Source organism: Cebidichthys violaceus, unplaced genomic scaffold, assembly GCF_023349555.1.
Source record: "Cebidichthys violaceus isolate CVI_PGR_0920_01 unplaced genomic scaffold, fCebVio1.0.p SCAF_39, whole genome shotgun sequence".
NCBI lineage: Eukaryota > Metazoa > Chordata > Actinopteri > Perciformes > Stichaeidae > Cebidichthys > Cebidichthys violaceus.
In genome coordinates this window covers 348,047-363,493 of record NW_027176583.1, presented here as the reverse complement: position 1 = coordinate 363,493, position 15,447 = coordinate 348,047, and the positions used below count along the sequence as shown (strand labels likewise).

The following is a 15,447-nucleotide window of genomic DNA, read 5'->3' as shown; positions in this document are numbered from 1 at the left end:
CCACAAACGATCAAAAGAAGCTCAACGCTAACAAATGCAGTTGAACTTTCATATATATTGTACCCTCAATATTTGTTTTACGTATTTATATTAACTGTATTACTCTTTATTATGAATCATTTTTTACATTTTAATTTCTACATTTGTTTATTTTTTTTTAAATCCTGTGGAGGGCAGTAATACGACATGCAAAAAAAACGTAGAAGAAGAAGCATACTGCGCATGCTCGCCTCAAAGTCACACTTCCGGGCCGTGATTGATGATTTCTAAGCTGTCGCTGTCCGACTGTCAGTTGTCGATAACATTGGGATTCACAGGAAGTATTTCTGCGGTATTGATTTTCTGTATATGAACAGCGCGACTATTACATTTAATACAAAACGGACCGTCATAACTGTAAATATAGTTTAAGATATAAAGTGTTGTTAAGGTCAGCAGACTTAAAAACTCTTTAACTGGTGTGACTGAAGTGATGCAACATGGCAGCAACTCCTCTCAACAGGTGTTTTCTGTTCGCACTAAGGAGACACACTCGGTGTCAGAGCCGTGGACTTAACTCTTTGGCAGAGAGGACAGTCAGTCGGGTGTCCTCTGTTGAGACATGTAGCCACAGGAGAGCAGAATGGAGCACAAGTCTGGACAGGGTACCCTCGACGGAGTGGGACAGGAACGGTGGTGACAGCAGCTCCCCTCTGCTCACGTCCGTGTCGGTGGGTCTGGTACTCTGTGGTGCGGCGCTTCTCGTCAGGCAAAAAGATGAACGGGTGAAGGACGGAAGAGCCTCGATATCCGGGCGGTTTCTTGAACTCGCTCTGCCCTCAGCTCAGTGTGCGGCTCCCTTTAAACCGGACAGCCCCCGGTATAAATACAACTTCATTGCAGATGTAGTCGAAAAGTCCACTCCAGCTGTTGTCTACATTGAAATCTTGGGCAGGTGAGTCGACTGAGAGGGTGCTTTATGGAATAGTTGCAAAACCAATTCATTTGTAGCATGTGTTGCATCAAATTGTCAGCTATGTTACCACTTTTAAATGTTTGTTTTTATCATACTATATATATATATATATATATATATATATATATATATATATATATATATAGAGCACAGCTTATTTTGATTAGTGTTACTCCCTCAGGATATGTTGAAGTCAGAGCAAACAAACTGTGACTATCTAAATCTTAATGTTTGTGAATACAGGGGTGTTCTCTACTGAAGCACATCATCCTGTTTACCTTTGTCAAGTGCTAAAATAACATTTAGGTGTTCCCGCCTGTGCGGATTTATTCTTAATAATACATTTTGGCTTTCAGGGTGAATAAGATCAGCTGCTTTTCCTTGTTTTGTTTTTTTACAGACACCCATTTTCAGGAAGAGAAGTCCCCGTTTCAAACGGCTCTGGTTTCATCATTAGCAGCGACGGCCTCATTGTAACCAACGCTCATGTTGTGGCCAACAAGAGAGGCGTCCGAGTGAAGCTCACCAACGGGGAGATGTACGATGCCACTGTGCAAGACGTGGATCCAGTGGCAGACATTGCCACCATCAAGATCTCAACGAGGGTGAAGGAACTGCACTTTTATTTGTTTATCTCACTGGAGCCAGTTTTGATCAACAGCACACAATGTGATCAAAGCTGTCGACATTTAATGAGAAAGCCTTCAAACTTTTTTCTTGTGATTATTTAAAATGACTTTCAACACTTTTGTGTCGTCCGTTAAATAGTGCATCTTTAGCCTGACCCGGGATTCATACTGTCTACTGAAATACCACTACAGCAAAATGAATGGTCTTCTTCTTCTTTTCCCATTGAAAAGAGTTACTGTGGTAGGTTGATTCAGCATCTTTATAATAAAGCTGTACACTCTCTCTGCTCTTTCTCTCCACCCCAGAATCCGTTACCCACGCTCGCCCTGGGTCGGTCGTCCGATGTGCGACAAGGAGAGTTTGTGGTGGCCATGGGAAGCCCCTTCTCTTTACGGAACACCATCACGTCAGGAATCGTCAGCTCGGTACACAGAGGCAGTAAGGAGCTGGGCCTGTCCAACTCCAACATGGAGTACATCCAGACGGATGCAGCCATAGATGTGAGTATTAACAGGATATATATATATGTACACAACATTTTTGCAAAGAGGACAGCTTGTGGAGAGGATTTACTGTGACTCTGAACTGTCACATGTAACCGCTTTGTTTTGCAGTTTGGAAATTCTGGAGGTCCCCTGATTAACTTGGTGAGTCACAGGTTTGGTTTTCTTGTTGATTATCACATTCAAATGTCACCAATCCTGTTCTGACTGGTGTGTGTGACGTCTGAATGGACAGGGCATATTCATCTTAGTTTAACTAATAGTGAACTTACAAGGAGCCTTCATTTTTGTACGACAAAAAGTTGCGTTAGTTTAATACTGCAGGAGTGTGACTCAGATTGACCTTACTGGATTTTGGCAGCCAAACAACACGCTGTCTGAATGTGTTGCTTCTCTTCTCATTAGGACGGTGAAGTCATTGGTATAAACACCATGAAGGTCACCTCTGGGATTTCTTTTGCTATTCCCTCTGATCGCCTGACACTTTTCCTCGACCAAGCAGCAAAAAAGAAGAGTAAGAATCAAAAGCTGCACCCTCACACCCTCTTTTCTGTCTCCTCATATTCTCTGTAGCATCCAACCTTTCACTCTGATAAATGACATTTTTTTTTTTTGCACGTCTTCTTCAAGGTTCTTGGTTCGGTGAATCGGAGACGAAGCGGCGGTACATTGGCGTCATGATGCTGACACTGACGTCGAGGTAAATGCTTCACAAAGTGTAGTTAACGGCAGCGCCGGCACCACCGGGTCTAAAACCAGATGTGTTTTCCGCTTCAGCATCATTGCAGCGTTGAAGTTGAGGGACTCGTCCTTCCCAGACGTGACACACGGCATCTTGATTCACAGGGTGATCTTGGGCTCACCGGCCGACAGGTAAGCCGATCTGGATTGGAGTGGCGGAGGATCCGTCTTGCTCTTTGACGTTTCGGTGTTGGGAGTCATCTTTGAATGTGTTGCCGCTGACCCACAGCGCTGTCGTACTCGTTTCAGAGCCGGCATGCTACCAGGAGACGTCGTGGTGGAGATCAACGGAGCGAAGGTGAACACCTCAGAGGAGATCTACCAGGCCGTCCGCAGCGGAGACAAAATCACCATGGTTGTGCAGCGGGGACAAGAGTTGCTTCGACTGCAAATGACTCCAGAGTGCACAGAGTGACGCTCGCTGCATGTTAACCTGAGGGCCAGACGGTCACATGACTAGTTCATGCTTTAATGGCAGATTCTGAGCTCCAGTATTTGATGACTTTTCGTTAAATATGTGAACCTGCCAGCCTCTAAAGAAAAAGAATAGATGAACAGCGCAGTGTTTATCCACAGGCATTGAGTACAATGAATAAAATGTGTTTTCTACCTCCACAAAATCCTTCCTCTTAATTGGCAAAGTAGTAAAACTAGTCATTCACCATGTAATTGTTTCTAAAGTAACAGTTAATTGAGCCTGAAACGATGCACTTTATTTAAAGCCATTTAATGTTGGACGGCAACAAGAAGCATGAGAGACCCAACAATGTGGCGTTTAAGTGACTACCATTCAACTCAAAAAGTGCGACGATGATCACAAGTAAAATATGAACATCCCACTGATTTTTTTTAAAAGACCGTTTTGATTATGTCACTCGCAGTAAAAACCAAAAAGCGTGAAATCGACTTCACGTTCAAAGAAAAACGCCGATCCTCTACGACGAGAAGCAAACGAAAGAAGTGAAGCAGTTGCTCTCAGATTCCATAGTAAGAGAAGTCAAAGCTGTGACGCCACACTGAGCAATCTCCCTGGTATATGTACAGTCACACACACACACACACTTACAGTAAAGTAATAAAGTGACATGTACTGGACTGCTACACAATTAAATGTATTTACGTCAAAGACTGATATCTAAGTGGAGAGAACATTCAAACCACCTAAGGTCTAAACAATATGTTCATACTTAACGTGGACTTATGACATCTTGTTAGGTACGAGTACTACAACATACAAGTATGGGGGGAAAAATTAAATTGATCATTTAAATCCCATTAAAACGACTTTAAAAAGGCTTAATATATATATATATTGCTGGTAATATTTTTCTTCTTAAGAAAATATAAATTGTGCGACTGAAGCTTACAATACACTGCTGGCAGTAGACCCAGGCTCTGTGGCGACCTGCTGGAAAAGGGTCATCTGTCGAGGAATCGAGAGATTCCCCGGAATAGAGACGAGACGAAACAAAACAAAAAAAGACAATTGGACATCTCATGATGCCTGAATCCCTTGCACCAAAACCCAGATGCTGCTATGGTGTTTGCCACAGTGGAATGCTGCAGATATCACAAGGTGCACAGACAGCAGCCGGACTATAATCAAACTCAATACAGTTACATAAATAAGGGGCGGTGGGGCGAGGTCGGGGGGGCTCTTGGAAAGGGAGTGACAACATGAGGGAGAAATCGTAGTGTCCAGTCTAGTCCAGCAGTGAACAGAGACTCCTTTTTCATTTTTAGCTAGATTGTATTGACGTGGTCCAGAGCGCACAGCAGCTCCTCCCCCTGAAGCAGGGACTGGCGGCCCTGCAGGGGGGCGTTGACCTCGCAGTCGTAGCGGGTGAGCTGCGGCAGCGTGAAAAGGGAACCGGTGCACTCGGACGTGCTTCCCAGCAGACGACTCGCCAGATCTAAGAACAAGATATTTCAGAGTTATGATTCTGCTGGTGTTTAGTATCAAGGAGCAGTCGTACGTTTTTAATCCAGTTCATTCACCTGAAGGCAGCAGAAGTATGGTCCTGGTTGTTGCTGCCTTCGAGGCCTTCAGCTTTTTGTCCTGCAGCAAAGTTTCCTGTGAAAATCATCAAATACAGACACTCAAATCCTCCATTTGTAATCATAAAGGTAGATCTATGTAAACTATCGTTGGATGTTGATGACCTACTTGTCCGATAATCCCTTTTATGTCACCCAGCTTTCTTTTGCGCTGTGAATTCTGAGCTGCCAGGGTCTGGAGCGAGACTTCTTTGTCCAGCTGTGGGGTCCTGTGGCACAGAAGTAGTGATTAGCTAACCCCCCCCAAAAAAGCCTTATGAAGCAATAAATACGGAGCGCACGGGAGGCTTTACCTCTTAGCAACGATGGTGGCAGGATGAGGGGCGGCAAGCGGCGCCGGGGAAGCCGTGCGACTACCCGGTGCACTGAATGGGGAGCTGGGATAGCTGTGAATGTCCTGCGTCACGTGGACCGGAGAACTCTGAACCGGTCCACAAGCTGGAGACTCTTCTAGGGTCAGACTGCGCAGCTGGTAGTCGTCATCCATGGGGATGTAGGGAGCTAACATCTCCAGATCCAAGTCTTCCATTGCCTTCAGGGGAGAGAAAACAAAAGTCTCATGAATAAGAATACAGAGATCCTGTTTCTGTAGTAGATCAAGAATCTCCTGCATCGTCACCTGTGTGGTGAAGGGGGTCTTGGGCTCTGTATCAATGGCAAACAGCTTCTCCACCAAGTCTAGTTTGAAATCCGAGCTCATCTCCGAGTCCATGGGATAACAGAAGTCCAGCGGACTGTCGGCCTAAAGAGAAGTCAAAGGTCAGTCCCTTCTCAGAACATATTAATGGAGAAAAAAGATTATCATCTAAACTGCAAAAATGTCAACTGCCTGTCTGACCTCTGAGGCGCTGTGGCTGCTCGTGGTGGTGGACCGGGCTGGAGCGAAGCTCTTAGCTTTGGCGTCCTCGGAGCTGGTGGTGGCGACACGGAGAGGCTCGCCGAGAGGCAGAGCCAGCTTGTCGCTGGTGGAGGGAAGCATTACATCATTGTATAGAGGGACCTCCTTCAGCAGCTGTATCTCTGAATCTGACAAAAGGAAGAAGTAAGAATGGTTTCAAACTCTCGATTTCTACCGTGGAGAAGTTTGAAGTGCTGTGAGGCCACAAACCAGGGCAGCTGAAGTCCAGGGAGATGATGGCGTCTCCAGCAGCTGGGGCAAGCAGGGTGAGGGCCTCTGGCTCCGCCTTCAGCTGCTCATACAGGCTCGCCAGAGGCTTGGCCTCTGTTGCCCGAGTGAACAGTTTGATCACATCCAGCTCCGGGCCCTTCTTCTCATCCTTCAGCAGGACCTGAGACATGTCGGGCTGGCTGCTCTCAACCACGGCCTTCTCTTCCTGCTGCTCCTCCTCCTTCACTGGCTTCACATCCTCGATCTGCTCCAGGGACAATATCACTTTCTCCTCCTGGATGCCACTGTAACAGTGTTATGCAGCCGTCAGATTGAGTTTACTGAGTATTTTTGCAATGGCTCTGAAAATACCACCACAAAACAAATAACAGAAAAAAGAACAGTCTGTAATCTGTCTTTTTGTTGTACAAGCCAGATCTTCAGCCGCCTCATTTTACACGAGAATGAAAACGAAGAGCCTTTGTAGTACCTGAGCACAAAGTTGACACAGACAACACACTGTGGCTGGGAGTTCTTGTTGTTGTAGATGACAGTGGCTTGGGTCTCCACCCACACAAAGCCGCCTCTCTTGGCCAACATCCGGTACTGGCCGGTGCTGACTTGGCCCTTTGCAAACACTAAAAGCACAGAGAATCAAAAAAGGAAATTAAGAACAGATACATTTAGACATCTGGTTCAAGGTTTGGCAAAAAGGTAACGGCTGAAATGTGTTTGACTTTTACTTCAATGCACTCTTGTTCGTCATGCTTACAGTTGTGGTGAGTCTTGGTAAGATGGTCTGAGTCCAGAGCATGATAGTACTCATACACAGAACGATTCAACAGGTCTTCTGGATCATAACCCATGAGCTCAGTGATCCTGGTTAAACATGTAAAAAAAAAAAAAAGTCTCAATTGCTCTGCCTACATGCAGACGAGGCTTCTGTAGTACCTACAGTGGACACCGGGTGGCTCTGTGTGACTGCTAGTGAAAGCACAGGCCTCCACGTCAAGCTTCTTAACATTCACTCTCATCGGGGGAACGCTCACCTTTCGTCACAATACGTGAACTTCATGTCCATCGTGTGGCGGCTGAGGAAAGTCTTGGCGTCGAGAGGGACCTCGATGTTGGAGGGGTGTTGGATGGGGTCGCAGATCAGAACCAGGTAGGGGACAGGTGGCTCCTGGTGCCCGTTGGGAGTCTCCTCGGTGTGGGTGTCGTATACACGGACGTGACCGGAGCAGTGGAGCACCTAGAAACAACATTTCTATAATCCAGTTCTACGTTTTTCATGCTTACTCCAGTTCTTAAAGCTATTCAAGTAATGGCTGCATCTGATGCAGGTTCTCCTGAATGCACGTCTGTCCATCACAGACTCGATGGTCCATTACATCGTCATATTACTGCTGACGTAGACATGCGCTATGACGCAGTCTGTATCTGTTGTTGCATTTTAAATCCATCGTTTTTCGAACTCTTCACCTACAGGTCAACAGTATTCAGATATAACTTTAACATAAACGCATAACTCTGAAGTTCATGTTCATGTTATTTTAAATTTAAAAGGACAATATATATCCAATTAAACTTGTAATAAATACTGTAATCATTATATTCATACCTTCCACGTAGCTGATTTGACGTTGACCGTGCGCCCCCTGCTGGTGAGCGTGCATTTCATTCGGAGGAAGAAGCTGCGCTCGGTGTTCGCTTCCTTGGCCTTTTTGGAGCCTGAAACCACAAAACAGGAAGAGAGAAGTTGACCGCCTCCATTTTATCTCTCTTTTTTTTCCATTCAGTGTTCTATCAAGCACTTTTGCCAACTGCCAAGAGTTCACATTTGCATTTTGAGGATACACGAGGCTGTAAAAGCACCGTGTGTCATTTCAACGGCAAGTTAAATAAAGGAAGTGGAGCTGAAATATCTCTGTGTGTAAACTGACTGAAACACATGATGATAACAAATGAATACTATGAAGTACATTTCAAAAAGGGAAGAACTGGGGCGTTTATAGTGAGAACCTTAAATTAACTCAGTGGGAATTATACAATAACAGCAAATTCAATCCACTGACACACAAAGCAATGCTCACTTGTATTGTGCAAGCAAAACGAGAAATGTGCCAATGATGTCTTCTGTGCTGTGTGGAACACGAGCCGATTCTAATCACATTGACCTCTGGACTGACGTGGGAAACAATAAGTTGTTCTGACAGCCCGCTGGCTTGAAAGAGTGAACTGGATTCCCTGGTTTTGTGTGTGTGTGTGTGTGTGTGTGTGTGTGTGTCCGATTCTGTCAATTAGTGCGGTTGTATAATTTGTTGTTGTCCCTCACCTGTTTTGTGGACCAGCATCTCCCTCAGCTCCTCCTGGTCACATGGATGTATGTAGTCAAACACACTGTGTCCACACAGGTCAAACTGCACCAGAGAGAGAGGGAGAAAAGAGGGGAAGGTCCTGTTACCGTGTACACGTACATACATGCTTTCTTTAACGTTGACACACAACAGGTCGACTCAGACCGACCTGCGCCAGCCCGAGGCACTTGTTGACATTCTCGGAGAGATAGATCATATCTCCGTCTTCCGACAGGACCAAGAGGAAGCCCTCCAGAGCCTTTAGGTAGGAGCCGTTCAGCTGCGATTCAAGCTCCGTTTCCTCCTCGGTCATCGGCTCATCTGGAGGAGGAGAGGAGGAGAGAGAGCGAGAGAGATGAAGAATAAATGTCATCAAATGAATTATCAAAACTATCCATTCTCAAGATGCCTCTGAGATAATAATGGAGATGGCTGCAAAATGTAATCATCACATGAAGACCAAAAAAATAAGAAAATACACACTATGCCCCAAGCTAAATATTTGACCGACAGGTATAACAAGTATAGACACTGACCAGTGCTGCTGAGAATCTTTCTCATGCGCAGGTAGCTGATGATGAGCCTCATTATCGAGGCCTTGTCCAGGCTGGAGCTGACGCTGTGGGGCAGGGGCAGCTCCTGCGCCAACTCGTAGAACACCTCCGACTCCTTCCCACGCCGGGATCGCGCCGCATCCCTCGACTTCTCCTTCCTGCGATCCGAGCTCACCCTGTAGGAGAGAGGCAGAGGGTCAGCCAAATCCCGGCCGCCGACTGGTTCGACACACAGAGCTGACATCTTTCTCCCCCCTCCCTTCCTCCCTCCCTCCCTCCCTTTTTTCCCCACCCGACTGAGAGTGTCAGGTCGGCCGCGGTCCTGTCACTGGGGAGGCTGTAGCAGCTGGAGTCCAAAAACAAGCAAAGCTCACAGCCAAGCTTCTGTCTGGACCCCGGTCACACTCATTTACATAGACGGCTATCTGCAAACCGTCTTATTGGCCGTTGACCAAACGGAGTCCGCCCCCCCCCACCCCCCAGAGTGATTGGCTATGGGAGGCAGGGCATGGAGTCGCCTGTCTGCACAGCCAAGCTACAAGCAGCACCAAACACCCCGACGTTTAGGAGTCTGACTGAACGGACCTTCAGGAGAGAGAATGATAATAACACGGAGATCACACACACACACACACACAAGCACAGAATGAGTGACATCTCCAACACCTGGACACAAACACGGCCTTATTTTCCATTGAGTTTTCCAGTAGCATGCCTCATGACTTCTCACCGCTTGTGCTAACCCCATATTAGATCAAGCATTTATCCAGGCAGTTATCCAAAGTCTAATGGACCCTCAACACACTGTAAACAGGTTCTCAAGACATGGCGGTATATTAAAATGAAAAGAACAGCAGACTTTAAAAGGACATAATTCACTTTATTTTACAATGGAACAACCTTGGCTCTTAAGCGGAGTGCCACTTTGACTTTGACTTTGTATTTGTATCGGTGAGCACGTGGGCAGCTCTCATGGTGACCACCGACATAAATAGACCATCTAAATGTGCAACATAATTACAATAGTCAACCTGACTGACTTTCTGCCATTATCCCCTCTCACAACCACGACCACACAGCCTCAAACGCATTTAGACGACAGCATCACCACAACATACACGACAGGTTCAAAAGCCCTCGGCTTTGAAACGTACACCTAATTGAAATTGATCCGTGATACACTTACAGCATTGACCGAGGACATGTTGTTATTTAAAGGCTCTCTCACGAGGAAATGGACCGGCTGACTGAAATCACCGTCCCGCATATCAAATCATCTGGCAGGGTTTCATCGGGGGAAAGATGGGAACGCTAAATAACCTCTGGGTAAAAAAAAAAAAAAAGGTCCGAGCGTGACCTTTAGCTCGTAGGCAGAGTCAACAACCCAAACCTGAGAACAACACCTGTGAGTCTGTAAACACATGGGGGTGTTTTATGTGCAAACAGTTGTACATATCTGGGTGTTCAACTGTAGAACACAAAACACTAAACACAAAATAGAAACCTATTTTTAAAATCAACCAACCCTTCTTTAATCATGGCCCAAACACAACTCTACAGGACACCTTTCCATCCTCATCCGATTCAACATTTGATGACAAACGGCGCGTCGCTGAGGTTCTCTGTGGAGCATAAAACAAAGAATCGTCCTCCTCTCAGGGATCAGCGAGCTCATGTGGACTGTGAGATAAACAGACTTCAACCAAGACTGCAATTACAGCTACAACTGTACACAGTCAGCCACATGTTTGCACATTTGCAATACGATCCCTTTGACAGATATTTACAATACCTTCCGTCAACTCCACAGGACATAGCCAGACTATCCGGACGTCATAACCGCAGAGTCATGCTACCTCTGTGGTGTGTTACGCTTCCTTTCTTACAGTCGGACTCTTGCGCTCGTTCTGCAACGATCACCTCCAACCCTACAGTCACATAAGATCATTCATCACAGGTGAATAACGAGACATTCTACCAGAGGGGACGCTGTGAACGTGTTCCTCGCTGAGCTTCTGATGATCTAATGACAGACGGACTGCGGGTGATTTATCGGTACCGGCCTGTAGACAAATTGATTCCCTCTGTGGCGGCTGCTCCCATATTGTATCACACAACTTCATGCAAATCCTACTCAAATGAAGCTCAGCTGTATTACTCCACTGTTGAATAGAGGGGGGGGGGGAATCCTGCATTCAACATGACAAACTGTGTATTATGACAATAACAGAGCATCTTAGTAAGTAAAGCCTGTTACAGATCACAAAAGAAACAATATCCACTTTTAAAGAATCCTTTTCAGTCCTGTGATAATTATGAAGAAGTTGTTACACGTGAAACATGCAATGAAAACAGTTCCCTGGATGTTAAAACAAAGTCACCGTTACGTAACGCTATTAATGCACATGGTCATGAACGCCCGGCGGCTTGATGTGCCTCACTGAATGCACAACCACACGTCCAGCTCCACTAGCTTTAATTAGACTCCTTTAGTTTCCCCGTTCAGAAATATGCCATAATGTAAACAACATGTATTGAAGTTGTTAACAGGATGTGAGTGAATTAGAGGATATGGGGGGGGGGGGGGGGGGGGGGGAGACAGGCAGAAAGTGAGCCTCACTAATGCCACGGGAGTTGTGTATTTTGTTACTCCGGGCTGACCTACTTTACCAGAGAACTGTCCTCACAGTCCGTCGGTCCTTTGTAGCGCCACAGTAAACACTGTCTTATCTGTTATGTAATCAAACACAACTAAAGCCTCAAAGCAAAGCAGCACCATGCCGTGATGTTAATGTGTGTGATGTGTGACATTTTTTTGGAGACAGCATAGTAGTGGTCTCCTTTGAAGTATGTTGTTAGTGTAGTACCAACATCTTTAGATGAAGTAGTCTATGAACCCAGCATACGGGGTAGTAACAGGTCTTAAAGCTGTTATTACCGCGGTGCAGAGAGTTACTGGAGTTTGACCCATTTTTAAAAACAGACTCCTGCTGTAAATTTGAAGCTAAATCAGTGTTTTGTTTGTCCCAATATAACCGTTAATAAATAACTTCACAGTACACTATGATATGAATTATTATTTACTACTACTAATTTTGCAGGGAAAGGATTTATCGGAGCCAAAATTTGAAAAATGTAAGCTTTGTTTTCCCCTTTGACGAGGGGAGAGAGAGAGAGGCTCCCGGGAGCCGGGTCAGAAGTTTTGGAACTTTTAACATCGACGCTGCTGACCCGCTTTGGCCTTTCATTGTTTTTTAAAGCCATGACGACAGTGGCTTATTTCTTAATAAAAAGGCAGCGAACAAAAGATGCATCGTCACACAGATACATGAGGCATTAAACATCTTATTGCACAGCGCAAACCCTTGCAAGTTCTTTTCCGATACGGTGCCAATAACACGTCAATCAGACCTCACAGTTAAAGTTTAGGAAGGTTAAACTGCTTGTTTTTCAGTACATAGCTCGCTGGCAAAAAGCCTCTCTACACTTTTAAACTCGATCAACTTTAATGAACATCCATAGAAAGCAGAGATTTATCAGTCTGTTATTATTAGTAGGGTTTTTTTTCAGTGCACATACAACCAATAAATACCTCTGCCCTGTACCCACAAGGGACAACCCATTCCTTTTCAAGTTCTAACCAGCCTGAACACAAGTCCTCCAACAATAAACTGCAGGGCAATTTGCAAATTGCCAGGCAGTGAATCGCAACACACATTAGGCCCCTCCTACTGACGTCAAGCCCTGGTAATTAAGAGATGAGACTGATATCACGCCACAGAGGCGCCTCACAGACACCAGCTCAAACTGCATCAAACCGACCACGACGCTCGACTTCTGCTGAGATAAAAACAAGTAACACAGAGCTAGTTATTGAGACTGAACAAGTTCTTGAACCTATCTAGTAAAGCCCACCGGACAATGGGATGACAACAACACATCCCCACCAAACTGAGTTTAAGGACGATAACTACAGGCAAACTGTTGAACTGTTCAGTCTACTAATTAGACATATTAACACAGGGGTCACTAATAGGTGGACAGTTCCGGACCCAAAACGTCGTCGTATCCGGACCTGGACTTGTAACCGGATAGATAATTGAAAATGATTAACTTTTCATTGCTTTTATTTTAACCTGCGCAGCTTTTCCAGCCTTTACGGCACTCAAAAAAAAAAAAAAAACCACACCGACCAATTACATGCGTTGAAACAAATTGTATCAACGTGATACTGCTCAGCCAATCAAATGTGTGTATTCTGATAGTGTCACAACTCCAGTGACATGTACACACACATGTACACATATATATACACACACACACACGCACACACACAGGAGAGAGACCCAACAGTTATTTCACATTGGGTTCTCCAAGAAGAGATGTGTGGGAACCAGACTCTTATAGCTTCATTCTTCCCAAGGGCAGTTTGAAACCAGTATGACCAGTATGTTCAGACAACCGTGACAGTTATTAGAAGCGCCACTACGAGACAAAGCACACATCTTAGGAGCGCAAACTGACCCGCTCACATCTGAAATGAAGGCGCAGAAAAATAAGCAATCTAAGAGTCCAATATGATCAGAATCCTAACACATTCATTCACTGCCCAACAATGATGGTAACAGAGAGGAATAGAGTTAGACATTATTTCGATGAACCTTTGTCCGAGGAGATTGTCTCTAACTTTAACATACAACACGCAAGATTGGTAAACAAGTGCACAACACCAACAGCCGTAACAAGATCTTAACAACAGCTCAGTAGGACTTTAGCATGTGGGATGAAACTTAAGCTCTGTGGAACAACTAGCAGACGCCATTACCAAGTGAACCTTTCAGTTCCATGCAATACTAACTTCACCATGCCGATCGGCTCAGAGATTGTACAGGAAACCTTGGTGCAAAGCGCATCCTCCTCTATGAACATGTCTTAAATTGTTACATCAACGTTCACACAGTGAAGCTTTCCTGACCCTGCTGACCTTCTGTTGATCGCCTCTATTACATGCAATTATCATGTATTTTTACATGACTTTTTTGGTCTTGCACCTGCGGAACCACCTTCCCCCTCCATCTGAATCTGTACAATAAGTGGAACCAGGGCGGACACGTTGCCAAAAAATCAAGCTTCATGCACAAAAGTCCACATATTTGAGTGTGTCTGTCAATGACAGAAAGGCACAGTGACGTGTTAATGCTCCTGAAGTCAATACTAATTAATTATTACTATGTTATTAACAAAAGCATGTCAAGAAAAACCACGACGGACAATTACACACTCTGCCAAGCTTGATGAATAGTTTTACTCAATGATAGAAAATGATTTTTAAAAAATCTATTAGTCAGAACATAAACATCTATTTTGTTTGAGATTGACAGTGAATCATTAATATCATGTATTATATACAAAGTCATTTAATACATCATCTCAAATGATGATTGATAACCCAAATGTCTTCAGACTCAGCAGCATCTCACTAAATATTTTGGGCTTTTATTTTGCTGATGATTACAGGTGGTGAGAACAGTTTAGTGGAATTAAAAGTACAACTTCTTACAAATTATAATAACTTCACTAATTCATTTTTTACCATAAACTGCTTCTAGGTCAAAACAAAACAAAACACAAGTTCAAACCAAGGCCAACTTCACTAAACCCTAAATATTTAATCAGAAACCGCACACCACTGTCACGTGGTCAGGCGCTGGCAGCGGTTCACTGATGAACACTATCAAGGTTGGCACTTCGCACACAAACAGCACGTCACACCACCAATTAAATAGCGTACTATAAGTTGGATTTAAAGCCAACACACGTGTCAGACTCAGAATAAATGTAACGCTAGGTATTATATTAAGAATATCTCAACGTAGTAACGATAGCTGACAAGATCCATGTCACTTCAAAGCAGATTTAATCAACAAAATAAAACAGACATGTTACCTGCAGCTCGGTATGTAAACAGTTTAACGTCAACGGCTCTGAGGAAGCTAGCTAGCTAGCTGTCAGCGGCTAGCGGTAATAGCGTCGTTAGCGGACGCATTTTGTCGAAACAAACAGGCAGAACCAGCAGTAGCCGTTGAAGTAAAGCACGTAATGTGTCACGAGGAGCAGTCAACCCCCAACCGAAGACCACAAGTTGTTAAGTCAAGCTCTTAAACGGCAGTACAGCCTGCTGCGTAGCATTGCCCGCCGTTAGCATCGACGTTACCTTTTCTTTTCTGGTACAGTTCCTGTGTCCATGTCAGGACGAAAGGACCTGGAGTTGAGTCTCTCTCTCGCTCTCTCTCTCGGTATATCAAGCTGTGCTCGCGCCCCGTCGAGAAATGTACCCCCCAAAAAAATCTCGCGATTTATTCTCTTGATGTGAGTCCGTAAAATCCCTCAAAACGCTTCGAGCTCTCGCTGTGTAAATGTGCTTTCCTCCGCTTAAACCATCACATTCGCTCCCCTCTCTTCTGCGGAGACAGTGCCACGCTGGTGAGAGAGAGAGAGACACCGTACGGACACTCCTCCTCCGAGCTCCGCGGGGACGCGC

The 15,447-nt window shown here is 44.9% G+C and overlaps 2 protein-coding genes across 2 annotated transcripts; one reads left to right on the top strand and one right to left on the bottom strand.

The window, feature by feature from the left end:
• Positions 1-234: 234 nt before the first annotated feature.
• Positions 235-3,449, top strand: LOC137884487 (serine protease HTRA2, mitochondrial-like). Its single transcript, XM_068726270.1, has 8 exons — positions 235-934; positions 1,356-1,560; positions 1,891-2,085; positions 2,200-2,232; positions 2,494-2,602; positions 2,719-2,788; positions 2,866-2,961; positions 3,079-3,449. The coding sequence occupies exons 1-8, from the start codon at positions 480-482 to the stop codon at positions 3,242-3,244; spliced, it is 1,329 nt and encodes a 442-aa protein (XP_068582371.1). The 5' UTR covers positions 235-479; the 3' UTR covers positions 3,245-3,449.
• Positions 3,450-3,540: 91 nt separating this feature from the next.
• On the bottom strand, positions 3,541-15,397 carry LOC137884485 (hypoxia-inducible factor 1-alpha-like). Its single transcript, XM_068726267.1, has 15 exons — positions 15,121-15,397; positions 8,889-9,082; positions 8,522-8,673; positions 8,331-8,415; positions 7,617-7,726; positions 7,045-7,247; positions 6,768-6,874; positions 6,486-6,633; positions 5,996-6,300; positions 5,726-5,913; positions 5,507-5,629; positions 5,181-5,419; positions 4,997-5,096; positions 4,828-4,903; positions 3,541-4,742 (listed from the first exon to the last, which is right to left on the bottom strand). The coding sequence occupies exons 1-15, from the start codon at positions 15,150-15,152 to the stop codon at positions 4,573-4,575; spliced, it is 2,232 nt and encodes a 743-aa protein (XP_068582368.1). The 5' UTR covers positions 15,153-15,397; the 3' UTR covers positions 3,541-4,572.
• Positions 15,398-15,447: the final 50 nt, after the last annotated feature.